At 50.1% G+C, this 16418-nt stretch overlaps 1 protein-coding gene across 11 annotated transcripts in view; it reads left to right on the top strand.

The window, feature by feature from the left end:
* Window positions 1-16418, top strand: part of NCOR2 (nuclear receptor corepressor 2) — a 257096-nt gene that overhangs the window by 93638 nt on the left and 147040 nt on the right. For all 11 annotated transcript variants that reach the window (XM_074887780.1, XM_074887781.1, XM_074887783.1 and 8 more), the window contains exon 4: window positions 7689-7869. In XM_074887780.1, coding sequence (XP_074743881.1) covers window positions 7689-7869 — 181 coding nt within the window. The remainder of the gene's footprint in view (window positions 1-7688; window positions 7870-16418) is intronic.

Genomic DNA, 16418 nt, shown 5'->3' on the forward strand with positions numbered 1-16418 from the left:
CTCAAGGGCCAAGACCCTGCAGCTTCTGGAGCAGGTTGGGTTGGTCATTGATGCCCACCCCAAAAAGTAGCTCTGAGACTGCCTGGTGCAGAGCAAAGCCTGGACAAAGGAGGGTGGTGAAAGCAGCCATCTCTGCAGCTGAGTCCCTTTGGCAGGTTCACGCCGGGTGCATCTGTAAGCACTTTGGCTTTGTTCCTGGGCTGGGATTGATGGTTTTGAGCAGAGGCAGCTGGCTCTCAGTGTGAGGGGCTGGGGAGGAGGGAGCGACCAAAGGCAAACAAGTAATGTCCACCACGCGGGCACAGGGGTTAAACAGAGGCAGTGTGCTGTGTGGGAAAGGAAGACCCCCACCTTGGTTTGCTGCCTGATGCACCCACCACCATGTGGGGTGAGACAATCCTCCCCTTGAAGCAAGTGTCAGTGGAGGGGAACCTTTCTGATCCCCCGTTGCTTCGGGTGTTCAGAGGAAGCAGCCTGTCTGCTGTTGGTTGTGGTGGCTGATGCTCTTCTAGGATCACTCCCCTCCTTAAAGAAATCAGTTTGTCAGTCTGGTGCAAGGGGAATGTGGCTGGCTGACAGCGCTGGAGAGCGAGCCCTGTGTGTGTTCCCAGATGGACATCCCTTCCCTGCCACTGCCATGCCTCACGCTGATCCAGAGCAGTGCCTGAAGCCAGAGAGTGTGGTTCAGCCCTTGGGCCACTCGGTCCTGGTTCCTCTGAGCCCACTGGCACACTGGGTGGCCGCTGTTCACCCTCCTCTCCTGGAAATTGCGAGGATTCACTTTGTGCTGGTTTTGGGGGTTTCTCCCTCAGTTTGGCTTTGCCTTCACCTTGGGCAGATCTCTAAAGCCTCTGTAGGCTGTCTTTGTGTGTGGTGTTTGAGGCTTGACCCCATGGATGTTTTAAATCCTGCAGAAATCATTTGGGCTTGCTTTGATGGTCTTCCTACAGCTTTGCAGCTTTTCTCTCTCTCCTGGCTGCAGTTTTGCTGTAGGCACCAGGGTGGTGGTTAGTTGTGGTCCAGTGGAAAGGGAACAAGTGGTGAAGCATTTCACCATGGGCACAATGTTTTAAGTATGAATCAGGTGTTGGTGGCAAAAAGCTGTTGAGTGGTAACTTCCTGGAAGGAATGGAGTGCTGAGATCATCCCACATTTTGGGGCTTCCTGAGCAAGAAGCTTGTTGAATGTCAGATTCATGCAGCTGGATGTCTCCACAGCTGAGGCTGGTGGGTCAGGCAGGATGGGGACAAACCAGTTCCTGAAGCGTCACACCATCGTGGGCTCTCCTCCCTCAGGGGTGATGTGCCTCCTGCTTCTGCATCCCACCCCGGGCAGTCCAGTTCTGCAGGAGATGCTGGAGGGTTCCAGACTGCCCTTCCCCAAGTTACATCAGCCTTGAGAGTTGTCATCACCCCTTGGTGGATGGGTAGAGACTTGAACTCCCTGTGCAGCGATTCTGGCTTGGAAGAAGGAAGGAGAACTCGAACCACTCTGAATTGGTTGCTATAGGGAAAGTTGGCTCTGTCTTTTCAGGGATGTGATGCTTTCCTTGATGGTTTTTTTGTTAGCAGGCTTTTTCTTGGAAGGATCCACAGACTTCCCCTTAGCTTGTTCGGTTGGCTGTGCCAACTGGACTGCAGGAGCGAAGAGAAGTATTTCAGGATCTGCTGTTGGTACAAGTCGTACCATGAATACTTGCAGAGGAATGTCCTGGCAAGGTGACAAGGATTAGAGGTTTTTTTTCTCTTCTATATATATTTTGGTCCACAAAAGAAGTGAGAAAAACTGGGTTGAGTGTTAAATGGCAAGTGCCAGGGGGTGAGGGGTCTGAAAAATCAAGGAACTGACTTTTCATATGTGTTTAGGATTTTAGAGCAAGGTTCTGTATTAACTCAGGAATGCTGGGATGGATAATGTCTTCTCTGGCAGAAAATCTGGCTGTAAGTAAGTGGTATGCATGTTAACACAGTATATTCCACCTTTACCCAGAATAAGATGAGTCACTATTTTCATAGGAGGTTTTTTTCCCAGTTCAGGAGACCGTGCTCCTTTTTGGAGCTGTTCTGTTTAGCAGTCATGAAGAGTTGGAAGAGTTTTCCCGGTGTTGATCTGAAGTATGACATTTAGGATACGTTAAGCAGCTGCTGTGTTTCTGCAGCCATTTGAGATAGCCATATGCAATATAGTATGAGAGCAGGCCTAATTACTGTGCTTATTGAATGTGATTAATCCTGCTGGCTGAGGAGCCTGGGGAGCAGTGGGAAGCCAGGGCGGTGTGCGTGGCCGCTGGAAATCACGTGCAGCTCTCGGTCTTCATCTGTGCTGGGCCAAATGGCACCAACTGCTCCCGAGTTAACAGTGCAACTGATCTGATTTTATTTATGGTCTTTAATTAAGTTTCCATTTTTAAAGGTGACCCTTTTCTCAGGAATGAGCGGTGGTGCGGCTGAAATCCCTGCAACCATACATCTCTGTGTCTTTTCACACTGGAAATAATGCTCCGGGAGCTGCGTTTTTTTCCTCCCCATAAATGAATGTGGGAAAATAACAGCTGGAAAGGGCAGATGCTGGTGTGTAGACACATGGTGACAAGCTACCTTGTCTCACAAATACCCTCTGCTCTGGTGTGGACTGTGAGCATGTCCACGGGTGGGCATGGAGGGTGACTGAGGCTCCACAGAGGAGATGTGGTGACACTTGGCTTTGTGAAATCAGCCAGTGTGTCCTGGCAGAGGGTTTGTGAAGGGAAACCTGGGCTTTGCCTTGGCCTGGATGGAGAGGTAAAAGTTCATGAAGCAACTTTCCCATGCATAATCTTGAACCAGATTTATTTTGGGGAAGGAAAGGTGATCTTGCAATGTATGCAATAGGCCTGGTGAAACGTGGGATGTCCCCAAAGCCATTAGTTCAGGGAGTGCTCCAACCACCCAGGACTGCCAAGAAGGCTTTCCTGTGGGGCTCCAGGTTTTGGATGCCTAGAGAAAGCATTGGGGGGGGGGGGGAGCTTCTGGAGGGACCCAAATATTCCTTCTCCTCCTCTTGAGTGAGGTAGTGCCATTGTGTGGCATAGTGTTAAAGCTTCTGCCGGTCCTGTCCATGAATAATTCAGGCTCAGTGTATGGGGATCTTCAATATGCAAGTTTTAAATAAAGCATCTGCTCTCACCTAAATTGCAGTTGGCTTGGAAGAAATTGGCTGCGGGGGTTGCATGGGGTGGCTGAGGCACAGCTACCTGCCCTTGTGTGGGAATGCCTAGCTGGAGCATCATGAGGATGCACATGGGACTGCCTGGTCAGTCAGACCTCGCGAGGACTTGGGAGCCCTTGAGCTGGACCATGTGGTGAGCTAAGCATCCTGCTCCAGGCTGTCCCACACCTTTGGCTTCTGAAGACTCAATCCTGCTGCTGGCAGATGTTGCTGAGGTGGTGGGAGCTCCACCTTCCCCACACAGACAGGCTGCTCTTCCCATGGCCTTGTTATGTTGTGATGGTTTTTCTCCGTCTCCACCTATATGACAGAGGGAACATATCAGCTGGCCCTGTACATGTTTTTCCAGCTGCCTGGCAGCAGGTTTGCTCCTACAAACCCTCCAGTTTCTCTTTTTAACAGGTCTCAATTTGCCCAGTCTCCCACTCTGGCTATCATTAGCCATAAAGAGGTTACTGAAACCTCTGACAAATCTTAGCGTTGATTATAAATAATTCACTTCAACACTGGTGGTTTTCTATATTACTCCCTCTCAAAAGCATTTTATTGTCTGTCTGTACCTGTGGAGGCTGGAGACTTTTTTAAAAACTTATTTCTGGAGACGATTTCCCACCAAACCATCTCAGCCAGAGGAAATAAACAGCTGCAGCAAGGCGATCGTTTGTCTTGGTTCTGGTTTTAAGAGACAGCGAGAGCCAGTTTTCCAGCCTGGTTATGTTGTTTGGCCGCATGATGTAGGGAACAATATTTGTGGATGGGAGCGAAACTTAAAATGTGCCCTTGCTGGGAAGTTGGTGGGAACCAACTCAGAGTCCCTGCTGGTGTTTTGAACCCTTGTTTCAGGAGGCACTTCTTTGTGAAATCAAACTGGGTTCTCTGGATGTTGCAGAATAGCAGTTGTTCCTCCTGCTGCCACCTTCTGCTGCTCAGTGATGCAGAAATGGGAAGGTTTGAAGAGCAGGGGAGGGTTGTGCTGCTCTGAAGAGCCAGGCAGTGTGCTCCTGAGGTGGGTTAGTGGGGTGGGAGAGTCCTCTTTGACCTCCTGAAAAGTTTGTACTTGCCCATTTGCCTGTGATTTGGCTTCAGCAAAGTAAAGAAGATAAAGGTAAAATCTATTTAGATCTCATCAGGGCTGTTCTAACAAGCCCCAAGGGCAGCTCAGGATGTCTCATTTGGTCCTCTGTCCCAGGAGGAAGATGCTCTCAGCTTTCTCTACACCTAGCTAGCAGTCAACCCCTTTTTTTTCAGACAATCTCATGCTCAGCTGGTTCTGGTGTAGGTATAATGTAGCAGGAGATGTTTTCCTAGGTCCCAGTGATCTACATGTGCTGGAGTGAGCTGTAGGTGCCCCACGCTTGCTGTGGGATTTTATCTGCTCATACCTTCCTGACACCCCATGTGAATCTGTTGAGGAAATGGCCCTGGTGAATGAGTAATGTGGCTCTGCAGCTGGTGATGAGTTTGTCAGATTAGTAATAAACCAAAGGTCTAATCTTGGGTTATCTTGGTCTTCTGGACTTGGACCTGCCCAAAGCAGAGCTGTGTGTGGATGGCTGGACGTCGGAGCAAGCCCTGAGCACCCAGCTTTGGTGTGTCAGCAGATCTCATGCTGCTCTGCTTCTTTTAAGTAGTTTAGTGTTTGTGGCGAAGGACTCCAGGTGAAGACTAACCTGCCTGACTTCATAATTAACACTGGCATTTGGTTTATTTCATTTAATCATGCATAACTCACATGCAATTAAAAACACTCTTTCCCTTCAGCAAAGTAGGAATCTCTGGAATAAACCAGCTAGGTGGGAACTATTTGGAAAATGCAGCAAAACCCCAAACTTGGTGTAACGGGAGGGTTTTTCAGGCAGGGCTGTTTTTACACTGACAGCAATGTCATCGCTGTATAAAAGTCTGTTGTAAAGAGCTCGCCACAGGTGTGGATGTAAAGAGTGGAAGGTGTGAAGGCTTCAAGCAAGAGCATTTGTATTTGCAGCCAGGACGGGCTGAGCGGGTTGTGTCGGGCAAAGTGATTTCGGGAGCGGCTGGAAATTCCAGTGGATAAAGTTAATAGCAGTTCCAATGGATGTGGAAATGGAAATAAAATCGCACCCTATAACATTGCAGCTGCTTTCCCTGGCGTGGCCCCTGCCTCGCTGTAAGTAACTGCCTTTGTAAAGCTGAGTGTTGCTCTTATCTTAAAAATACATGTTTTTTTCTGAGCGTAGCAGTTGTGTTGGGTTCCTGACAACTGCAGAGGTCTCAGAGCAGTCCTGTGTCAATTAGCAGCTTCTTGGTAATACAGCCTCAAAAAAAAAAAAGGGAAAAAGTGAAAATAAATACATCTGATTTTTAATTGCTTCGGTACAGCAGAGCCTTGGGTGTTGGAATATTTTAGCACCTGCCCAGCTTAACAGTTGCTTATTGTTCCTGGGTTTTACAGCAGAGCCCGAAATGTCGGCGTGCAGCTGCAGGCGGGCAGGGTTTGCACGAGGGGTTGGGACAAGCCAGCAGGAAACTTGAGAGGTGCCAGGAGATATTTCTGGGCTTGCTGAGAAAAGTTGAGGATCATTCAGTGTGAAAGTGTTTGCAGGTGAAGCGAGCTGTGCTTGAATGCCAAATTTGAGAGCTGTTCTGCTCTGAAAAGTTTGCTGTGTGAGCTGTGCATTCGCGCTCTTGTAGGCTGGAGATTGGAGTGGTGAAGGCAGTGCCAGAGCCTCCCTGCTCTCCCGTCCCCTTTTTGCTGGGGAGGAGGAAGAGGACGAGCCAGATTCTGTTTCTGTGTGTCAGCAGCAAAGCTGCTGCCCAAATCCCAGTGCCGGCCACCTGTGCCAAACCCACAGCAGCAGAGTTTGACGTGCACATGCTTTGTGCCTGCTGTTGATGTTTAAATTAAAAAAAAAAAAAAAAAAGAAAGAAGACAAACCACCCCCAACTTATTCTTGCTTCCTTAGCGTGGGATTGAGTTTGCCACACTGCTGCAGGGGAGGGCAGAGGGCTTTGCAGGAGGTGGTGCTCCCAGAGAAGGTGGCTTCCATCGGGGTTCCTCCTCTCTCTGGCTACAGTCCAGAGCTGTTAGAGCCGCTGGAAAGACTGCCGCTGGCTTCAGAGGGCTCTGGGTCCTTCCTTTTTGTCATCCTCTCTGAGATATTTAATTAGCTAGGTAAAAATTAACATCAGCTGTTGCTGTTTGTGGGCGGTGGCCAAATGATGCACAAGACCCCCTGTCTTTTATGCTTGCTCTTGACAAAACGCATCCCCTCCCTTTCGAGTAGCTTCAAAGGCTGTTTAGTTTGTCGGTGTTTGGTAACTGGGGAGGATGCTTTACCACGCAGCTCAGGAGAACTTGAACAATCTTGTTTAAGGGGAAAAGGAAAAAAAAGCCATGTTTTTTTCCAAGCTTTGAATCTCCTGTGCTTCATTTTATTTTTATTTTTTTAAGAGACGCTTCTGCCTGAAGTGTTAAAAACACACCCTTGGAGCTGCTGCAGCAAAGCTGATCCTTGGGCATAGTAAAAGGTTTAATGTATTTTTGTAGGATCCCTTTACAATTCCCACAAGAGAATCCTGCTAGAAAAAATAGAGCTACAAAAAAAAGTTTTACATGTGTTTAAAAAAAGCAAAACCAAACCCAATTTCCAGGTATTACCAACAGCATCATATTTAACGGGTGAAAGATATTTGAGCCTGAAGTGACTTGTCAGTGCAGCTGCTATCACTGGATAATGTGCCTTTACAGCTTGCCAGGTCTGTGTTGGAGACATGCAACTACATGTGGCTGGTTTCTTTCCTCCCCCATCCTGGAAAAATAAATCCCTACTGTCTAGCCACGGAGGAGTATGCATTTTTTTCCTAGCATATAATTTTTGGTATTCTATAGAAGATGCTAAATATAAACAGTGGTGCAGGTACCTTTGACTAAATAAGCCAAACATGGCAGAAGGGAGCTCCGCCTGGTCTTAGGGGCCGCAGGGGGATTTATGGGCCAGATTTGAGGACTTTCCAAGCTTTGGCCTTTTCTGGCCAGCCCAACCCATGTGGCATGACATAAATGTGCAGCCGTGATCACTTTGCCCTGGTGTAGGAACAGCCACCCACTGCGTGTGGTGGGACAGGAGATGGCAGTGGGGCTTTCCAGGTGACACGGTGGCGGTGCTGAGGAGAGGGACAGCAGCGTGGCCTGTTGGGTTTGGAGGATGGCAGTGATGCTGCCCCCCATGTACTGCTGCCCCGGGTGATGCCTGGTTCTGCCAGCATGCAGCGAGCACCCCAGGAGATGCACTGTGCCCAGCGACCAAGATCTGGGGTGGTGCATCCTGGGTCTGCAAAGACCTGAGATGTTGGAGTCCAGGGCCACTTGGCCTCCCTTCATGCATCCTTCTGGGAACGGGCAGAAGTTGAGCCCTCTGTCCTCCTCAAGCAGCTTGCAGTCGTACAGCAGAGGAGAGCAGAGGTGGCTTGTTTTCTGAAGACTTTTCTCTCTTTGTCCCCAGATCTCAGGAGTTGCACCTGAGAACCGAGGCGCATTCCTATCTCTCTGACCTGACCAAGCCGTCGGACTTGGAGTTCATTGAAACCAAGAGGCCGCGCCTGGATCTGCTGCAGGACCCCCTAATGCGGCACTCGCCTCTCCTGAACCAGAGCCAGCAGGGAGGGACAGAGGATCTCTCAAAGGTAAGGGGACAGTGGCCCGGCATGCTAGCTCAGTGTGGGGTCTGTGTTTTGGGATCCTCTTGGCTTCTGTAACCTTTGAGGCTCTGAGCCACTACTGAAATCAGTGTCAATGGTGGTTCCTGATGGATCAAGCAGTGCTTGGTGGTGTTGGATGATATTCACTGAGAAGGGGTGACCACTTTGGGGAAACAGAAGTGTATCAGCTTGCTCCATAACTATTATACTCATGGGCTTGCATTTACTGGGCTATTAGATGCAGCAGAACAATTTGGAAGCTCCTGTAGGCTGAATTAGGGATGGGCGTTTCTGAATACTGTGCCCTGATTTGATTTTTACTTGACCTTTCTCATTTATCACATCTCTTTATTTAATATCAGTGTTTGAAAGGTTTGAATTGGTTGCTGGTGGTTCTTCAATATAACCTTTCCCAGGAAAACCTCCCTTGTCTTAGTCTCATTTAACAAAGCAAATTGTTTACTTGCAATTGTCCCCTCTGCACATGTAATAAATGTTGCAAAGAGAAATCCCTTGCTTGAGTGCCTATTTGGATTTACTTTCATGCTCTGTTGGGGTAAATTGTATTTGATTTTACCTCAAGCTTGGATATATTCCTGGTTGGCAGGAAAGTCTTGCTGGGTAAACATGCTGGGGGCAGCTGGTTGCGCTGCCAATGTGAGCTCCGGTGCTGTGAGCCGAGGGTTAATGCAGCTGTAGGCTGGGCTTCAGAGATGTCTGAGCCCTTGGTGAAATGAAAAGGAAGTCGCATCCTTCCCCAGGGTGATGGGGATGCTTTGCTGTATCGCTGTGGGAACTGACTGAAATGAGCACGGGCAAGAAAGCTCTTGCTTGGGATATTCAGACATCTGTTAGCTGTACAGTACTGGTGGGCCTTACGTGAGATCCCTCTGACCTGTCTTGAGTGAAAAGGACATTTAACTTTGGGGTAGTTCAGATGGCAAGGGAGGCCTGGCTCTAACAGGGACTGCCAGTTAGGAATGGTGAGCTGATGCTGGGAGTGATGGAGCAGCTCTTGTTTAAGAGCTGTGTTTGAACTTGGAGATCACGAGAAATGCACCAGGCGCATCAGCTTGCTCTTCCTTAGCTCATGATAGTGTGTTGCCTTGGAAAAGATGCCTCCAAGGTGCTGTGGCCCTTCTATGTCCTGTCTTTGCTGCTCCCTCTGAGATGCATCTTAACGAGGTGATGCTGTGACCAGCCAGGAGTCTGCTCTCTGTGCCACTGGGATGTGTTGTGGTGGCTCTGAACCACAGAGTACACTTGGGGGATGCTGGGTTGGGTGGCTGATGGGGAAAATAAACCGTTGGCCATGAAACAAAAAATATCCCTCTCCAAAGACATGAGGAAACCAGGACAGCTTTTCTGTCTGTACATTATTTCCATCAGCAGTTCTGTTCTGCCTCTCACTGGAAAACCACGTATTGTCTCAGCTATTTGTTTCTAATAGGCAAAGCCGCTCTTGAGGCATTAGTTGGTGAGTTCAGGGGCTGCATTTGCTTCTTGATCTGTGACACATTTCCAAGAATTACATGCATTTTATGGGGCTTAAAACATTTGTTAATGTACAAGAGAGAGAGAAAGCTGTGAGATACAATTCAGCAAGACAAGATTATGCTTTTAGTGGAGCCATTTGTAATTTCAGAGTCTGGAAGAAAAACATGTGGTGTCCCTGACTTCTGAGAGCCTAAGTGGAGCTGGGATTGGTTGCTCAAATCTAATGGGGGCTGTTTCCAGAGTGGGTTTGATGGAGCTTACTTCAAGACTGGGACGATCTCAGTGTTGTGCAAGTGGTTGGGAGCAGAAGGCAAGTCTGGGGTGTAGGACCACCATTCTGAAGGTATATCTGCCTTTGAAGCTTGGGAAATTGGATTAGTAGCAGTCTTTTGGCTTTATTCTTGAGCAGTCATCTTCAGACGAGTCTGTAAGTTGCTTGTGGACATTAAGGTTGTGGTAAAGCTCCTGTAGCTGAGCTGTGTATCACCCTGAGCCTCAGCATGTTAGAGGAGCTGTTCTGGGTGGGCTGGTCCAGAGGAAACACAAAGAGCTGAGACTGGTCTTTGGCCACAAGCTCTGGACACTTGCATATCTGGACTGTGTACACATGTAAAACTACTTCTTGTGTTCATGCTAAGCCAGCAACAGTTCAATTCAGCACTGGGCTCTGATGGTATAAATCACCATCTAGAACAGCTGATAAAGACCTTCCTGAGAGGCTCCGTGCTGAGCTCCCTGACTGCTGTCAGCTCCTCTGCTCGCTGATGTGACCTCCTAAAACAAGACGTTACGATGCAGCCTGTCCTGGCCGCTCCATCCCTGTGGAGACTGGCCCCTACTTCACTTCCATCAGCACCGTGTTTTTCCTGCTTGCTTGGCAGCTCCTCTGTTTTCAGGGGTTATTCTGCAAGCTTTCCTCCCTTCCTACAAGCGCTCTGTAAGGTGGGTGTAGAGCCAGACATCTCTGCGCATCTGCGAGCTGCATGTGTCCTGGAGTGGTGGCACAGGACACGTGTCCTGGAGCAGTGGCCACGCATGTGGAGGCAGGACGTGTGTTCTGGAGTGGTGGCACACACATGGCAGCAGGACCTGTGTCCCAGAGTGGTGGCGCAGGACATGTGTCCTGGAGCGGTGGCACACGTGTGGAGGCAGGATGTGTGTCCTGGAGTGGTGGCACAGGATGTGTGTCCCAGAGCAGTGGCACACACATAGAGGCAGGACATGTGTCCCGGAGCACTGGCACAGGACCTGTGTCCCAGAGCAGTGGCACACTTGTGGAGGCAGAACATGTGTCCTGGAGTGATGACACAGGATGTGTGTCCAGGAGTGGTGGCACATGCATAAAGGCAAGGACCTGTGTCCTGGAGCAGTGGCACACGTGTGGAGGCAGGATGCGTGTCCTGAAGCAGTGGCACAGGGTGTGTGTCCTGGAGAGGTGGCGCAGGACGTGTGTCCCAGAGTGGTGGCACATGTGTGGTGGCAGGATGTGTCCCAGTGACCAGAGCTGGAGAGAGAAATTGGCTCTTCTGTCTGTGCTGCTGACTCAGTGCCTGGCAAAGTCATTTGATACTTTATCTAGGGCGGCTTTGCAAGCTGGGTGAGATGCACCACGTGAGCCCAGTATTATTAAATACACTGGTGGTTGTTTAGACAGAGTATCCTAGGAGTTGTTCGCTTACCGCTTAGCCCATTCCACATTGTTGTAGTCACTGCGTGGGGAGGAGCTCAATTTACTCATCCAAGTAGCAGAGCTAGGACTGCTTTTCATGGTGATTTTGCAGATTGAGCTAATTTTTGCCCAGTAAAGAGCTTCACAAAACCCTCAAGAACAAGGGTAGGGGTTTGTTTATACACTCTGGGTGCCAGCCTGACTGTCACAGGGACACAGCTGTAATGCAGCAGCAATGGATGTTGCTCTCAGGCAGTTGGGTAACTGTTGGTCTCCAGTTTCAGAGCAGCAGTGGAGCTGAGATGCAGAATCAGGTCTGTGGTGGGCTGCGAGTTTAGCACGTCCCCGATAACGACCAGTTATGTCGGATTTACCAGCCTTCAACCCAGGGGAGAGAAGTTAACACCATTCCTGCACATTTTCAAGGCCTTCGTTTTGGGCCATAATCTGTGCTCTGAACCCAGTTTAAGTAATTGATGTGGCAAATGCTGGTAACAGGTTCCAGAGCTTTATCCCGAAGAGAAGTGGCTCTCTTATGTCTTATTCTTCATCCACCTCTTGCAAAGGTGGGGTGAGATGGGCCCCTTTATCCTATTCAGGATCACTGCAGCCTCACTCCAAGTGAGGCTTAGTTTGTAAGGGGAAGGTAATGTCTTCTATTAGATGAGTGCGTTATAACTGGAGAAAGCAGACATGCTTTTGGGCAGCGTGCCTTTCAAAAGCAGCAGCTTTACAACTAAATCTCAGTTGGTCTAGTAAAAGATATTACCTTTCCTTACAAACCTCGCATTGCTCATATCCTCAAACATTGGTGTTTCTTTTCAAGTCAGGGAGCAGAAGGTTGTTTTCATGCCTGCTTTCCCTCACTTCAGCATTTTTTTTTTTTTTTTTTTTTGTTGCAAGAGGGACAGCTGTCACGTTGCTGCAGTGCCGTAGTCCTGGGCTCCTGCTGCTGGACATGGCCAGGAGGGCTCCGGTGAGCTCAGTCTGCTGGGGGAGAAATGAAATCTCCCCATGCCCTCTGTGCCAGCGTGAGCCGATGCTGCCTCCAAGAAGGTGCTCCCTTGAGCTGGCTGAGAATAACCAGGCAAAACTAAAGCAGGACTGTTTCTTCAATCACTGTAAGCCTGGATGTGAGATTTGCTGGAAGAGCTGCCATGATGCAGATTTGCCGGGTGTGCTCTTGGCAGAGATGCAGGAGCTGGTTCCCAGGACCCTCGATGGCTTCTGCTTTCTTTCCAATAGAGAAAGTCACGGACCTCCATCACGTAACAGCAGATAGGAGTAAAACAGACGGCTCCAGAGCAGGCCAGTAATGCATCTGCATGATCCCCTGTCTCTGTGCATACGTGCGCAGCTGGTGCTGCGTGCGATCCTGCCCCGTAGGGACGGTGAGCGTGGCACGTCTGGTCCAGCAGCGCCTGCTCTCCCCTCTCCAGAGCTGGAGGTTAGTCCTGCCTCTCCCCTTCCATCTCTTCTTATTCCCGTTATGCTTCCACTTGTTCTTCTTCCTATTTCTGAGACTTTTCCACCGCGTACGTGGTTTGCTGCTCCTTCCTATAGGATGTGAGTCAGTAGTGATCTGTATTTAGTCCCCTTGCAAGGGCTGGCTGGCTGCACTTAACGCGTGGCCTGTTGCTCCAGCATGAATACGCTTATGAGGAGCCATGTAGTCCCACGGGTATGGGGCTGGGTGGAGGCTTAGGAAACCTGAACCTTGCTGCCATCTGCCCTGGCAGGCTGCTGGTCACTGGGTAAGTCTATTCCCCTTTCTGTATCTCAGATTTTCCCATCTGTACAAGGGACAATGCCACTTCCCTCTTTTGTGAAATAATTAACAGCTCTTGATGGAAAAAGGCTATTAAGTAGCCATGTGTTGTTAGGACTTGGACTCTGCTTTACATTGTTGAAGGGGCTTAGTTTCTTCCCTTTCTGCATGAGTCTTGTTGTTGTGCTACGGGCTAAAACCTGGAATAAGAAAAGGGAAAGAGGGGAGTGTTGGAAAAGGCAGCCCCAAAGCCAGGAAATGTATGGCAAAGCAGAAATTAGGGCAAAAGGTATTTTGCTTTGATGCACGTTAATGTAGCTTTAAAAGCAATTAATTGAAAAAGGAGGAATTAACACATTTAAAATGCCTTTTTAATGATGCACTGAAGCCAGCAGTGTACATGCCAAATTTCACACTGGCTGCCCATTCCAGAGTCCAATTCACAATAAACTTCTGGAAAACAGGCTGTGGGATGGAAAGGCTCTTGGCTAGCCCGCTAACTCCTGCCCCGGCCGCAGGCTGGCAGAGCACCGAGGGCAACTGAAAGGCCTTTTGGGAGCCCTGCTTCCTCCTTGCCATGCTGGCCAGTGCCTTGGCAGTGCTGTCCCCTGGTAGCTGCTCCATCCCTTGCCAAATATGCGGGGGGAGAGGAGCGGGAGGCTGGGGACTCCCACAGCAGGGTTTGCCCTGGCATGGGGAGGGATGCTCAGAGAGGCAGCGCCGCAGCTCCCGGCACGGATATCTGGGCTGGCCAGTTGGTAAATCACCAGTGGCGTTTCTGCTCCGTGGCTTTGTTATGGGAACATTGATCTGTTGCTGGGATTAACCTCTCAGAGTTTCCAGTGGGTTGGTCTCTCAGTTATTAATGAAACTGGCTGGAACTTGTGTTGACCTTGGCAGAGGCCCCAGTTGGCTTGGAGGTAACTGGCAAAAGCATAATCTCTAATTGAGTAATCCAGTGCTGGGGGAAGGGGGTGGAGGGGGTGGAAACGCAGCAGTGCTTTGAACTGGGAGAGCCGCGGCGCTCTGACGGGATGCGTAGGAGTGGAGCGCTCAGAAAGGCGCTGAGCATGGCAGCCGCCGAGGGAATTAGCAAGCAGAAGCGAGGCGGCATCTCAGTTCCCGCACCCCAGGCTCTCTCTTGTAGAAGCCTTGAATTCCAGCGCCTCACGGTGATTTATTGCTGCGGAACAATAGCACAGAGGGGCTGGAGAACGAAACGAAGCTCTGAGCGTCGGCCGTCCCTGGGCACGTGTCCTCCTGGAGCCTCTGAGGCCACAGCGTGGATCACGCTGGGCTCTCCCTTCCCCGCTGGAGGTTGTTTTTCACTTGGGGAAGAGGAGCTCTGAGCTCGTTACTGGGGCTTTTGATGAACATCTGCAAGCGGGGACCCAGTGACAGCGCAGGCCTGTCCTCCTTGGCTGTGCACCTCTGCCGCAGGAGAGGGAGCCGGTTCCTTGGCCAACCCTGTGAAAGGTGAAACACCTCAAACAGACTTGCCACAAGAAGAATAATAATTCTTGTCCGAAGGACTGCAGGGTGCTCGATGCAAAGCCTGCATATGCTGCATGGCTTCCCAACTGCTTCTTGGAGGAGCAGACTTCTATGGAAGTGGCTGTAACCTTGGGTCTGAGCAATGAAATGAAACAATTTTAGTGGGTACAAACATACCTACGTTTTTCCTGCTTTTGTCGTCCTCCTCCTACGGAGAACAGCATTTCTTATTAAGTCTCCTTGCAGCCTCCTTGGTCAGGAGGCAGGCTGGGCTTTCCCGGTGGTGGCGAGGTGGTGGTGCAGCTGGGTGCCCATTCGGAACGAGTGCCGTGGGGTTGTCAAGTTCAGCAGCTGTAGGAGGATCCTCCTGTGATGTGTTCGACGTCCGCCCATCTGCCGTGTGGTTGCTCACACTGTCGACTTGTGCCTGATAAAAATCCGATTGCAAAAATGATTCGGTGGAGTGGGGAAGGGAGCGGGGGGGGACTTTGTGTTTGGGCAGCAATGATTCAAAGCTATTTCTGGGAAGATGAGGGAGATGTTGGCGTTCTCTGTCATTCCAAACATATTTCAAAGCTGAAATATTTGCATTGTTCACGTTGTCACAGTGCAAACACTTCTGGCTGGATTTCTTCCTTCCCCTGCTTTCCTCCCAGCTCCAAAGATCATTTCCAAATCACAGGAGGATGAGTGTGTCGACCCCTGCTCACCTGCGCAGGAGCACACACCTTTGGGAGCATGTGTCTGCCTTGTGCAAGCAATCTGGCTCTTGTGCTGTGCCCAGGAGTTCGTTGCATCGCCCACTGTGCAGCAGCCTTGCCAGGGTGGCTGTGAGGGCTTGTCAGCAGCCTGGGCCGTGCACCAGCTCGAGCTGGGAAGCCAAGGGAGCAAACAGCTGCAAGAGTGTGGTGTCTGGATTGGGATGCGTCGTCCCATGCACGGAGTTGTGCTGGTTTCATTTAAAAACCAGGTGCTGTTATGTGTTGCGTAGTCCTTGGGAGGTGTTCGGCTCCTCCAGCTGGCCCTGGGGTGGGGTGGTGGTAAAGGGAAGGAGCACCATGACTGAGAAGACGAGTGATTTTATTCTGTTTTTCATATGGCCAAAGGCCTGAACTATGATCCGAGAGACTCGGGCATGACAGGGAAAGCCCTTGTGGGCTGCGGAAACACTCTAGAGGCAGGATGTGAAAACTGAGCTTGACCTTCCCTGAGCCGCCTGCAGCCCAGCTCTACCCCTGCCCCAGCTGCTCCAGCCCGCAGTGGCCCCCGAGCCACCGAGAGCGGAGCTGAGTCTCAGCACGGCTGGAAAACCGATGGTGAACTGATGGTCCCTCAAGCACAGGTTGTTGTTTTGTACTTCTTCGGCTCATTTGTGGTGATCGACATCCAAAACAACCTTTTAAATTGTCTTTCAAGCCGTAGCGGCGGCGAAGGGCAGCGTGATAAGGCTGGCTGCTTCTTGGGAGCCTGCTTCATTATTTACATAATTGGACTTTTCTGTTCCATTCAGTCAATATTACAAGGCTCGTGCAGTGCGACATCTCACCTGATCTGCTTGACGGAAAGTAAGTCCCTTGGCTTTGTGTGGCTCAGCCCTGTAATTGGAAAAAATATTGCCAGCTTTTTCTGTTTGCAGCAGGCCAGTGTTGCGAGCACGGTGTGCTGCATGGATTCACGGAGACTTTTCTTCTCCATCTTTAACATGTTTGTACGTGTTATGTGTATCTATTTTTTTGTTAATAGCAAGGATTCTTATGTGCCCTGTTATGTCCTGGAAATAAAGGAGAGCAAAGCTGGTTTGCTACTTCGCATTGTCAGTCCTCGGGTGGGACTTCAGGAAACAGGGTTGGTGTGGCAGGAACTGGCACCTGTCTCCTGTGCATTGCTCCAAAGCACGGGGACGGCGCAGCATGAGGCGGGCTGTGCTGGCCACCGCTGCTGTTTGCCTGTGGTCAATCCGCTTTTGCACGTTTGTGGTAAAAAAAGAAACCCCCGCCTGGAATAAATTTCCAGGGAAGAATTCAGTCCTGGTACCAAGAGCAACGTCCTGGCTGTTTTCTTCTCCTTCTCAGTCTCAGCCTGACCTGGGGTGGTTCTCTTCCCCTC

The sequence above is a fragment of the Strix uralensis genome, chromosome 17 (genome assembly GCF_047716275.1).
Source record: "Strix uralensis isolate ZFMK-TIS-50842 chromosome 17, bStrUra1, whole genome shotgun sequence".
NCBI lineage: Eukaryota > Metazoa > Chordata > Aves > Strigiformes > Strigidae > Strix > Strix uralensis.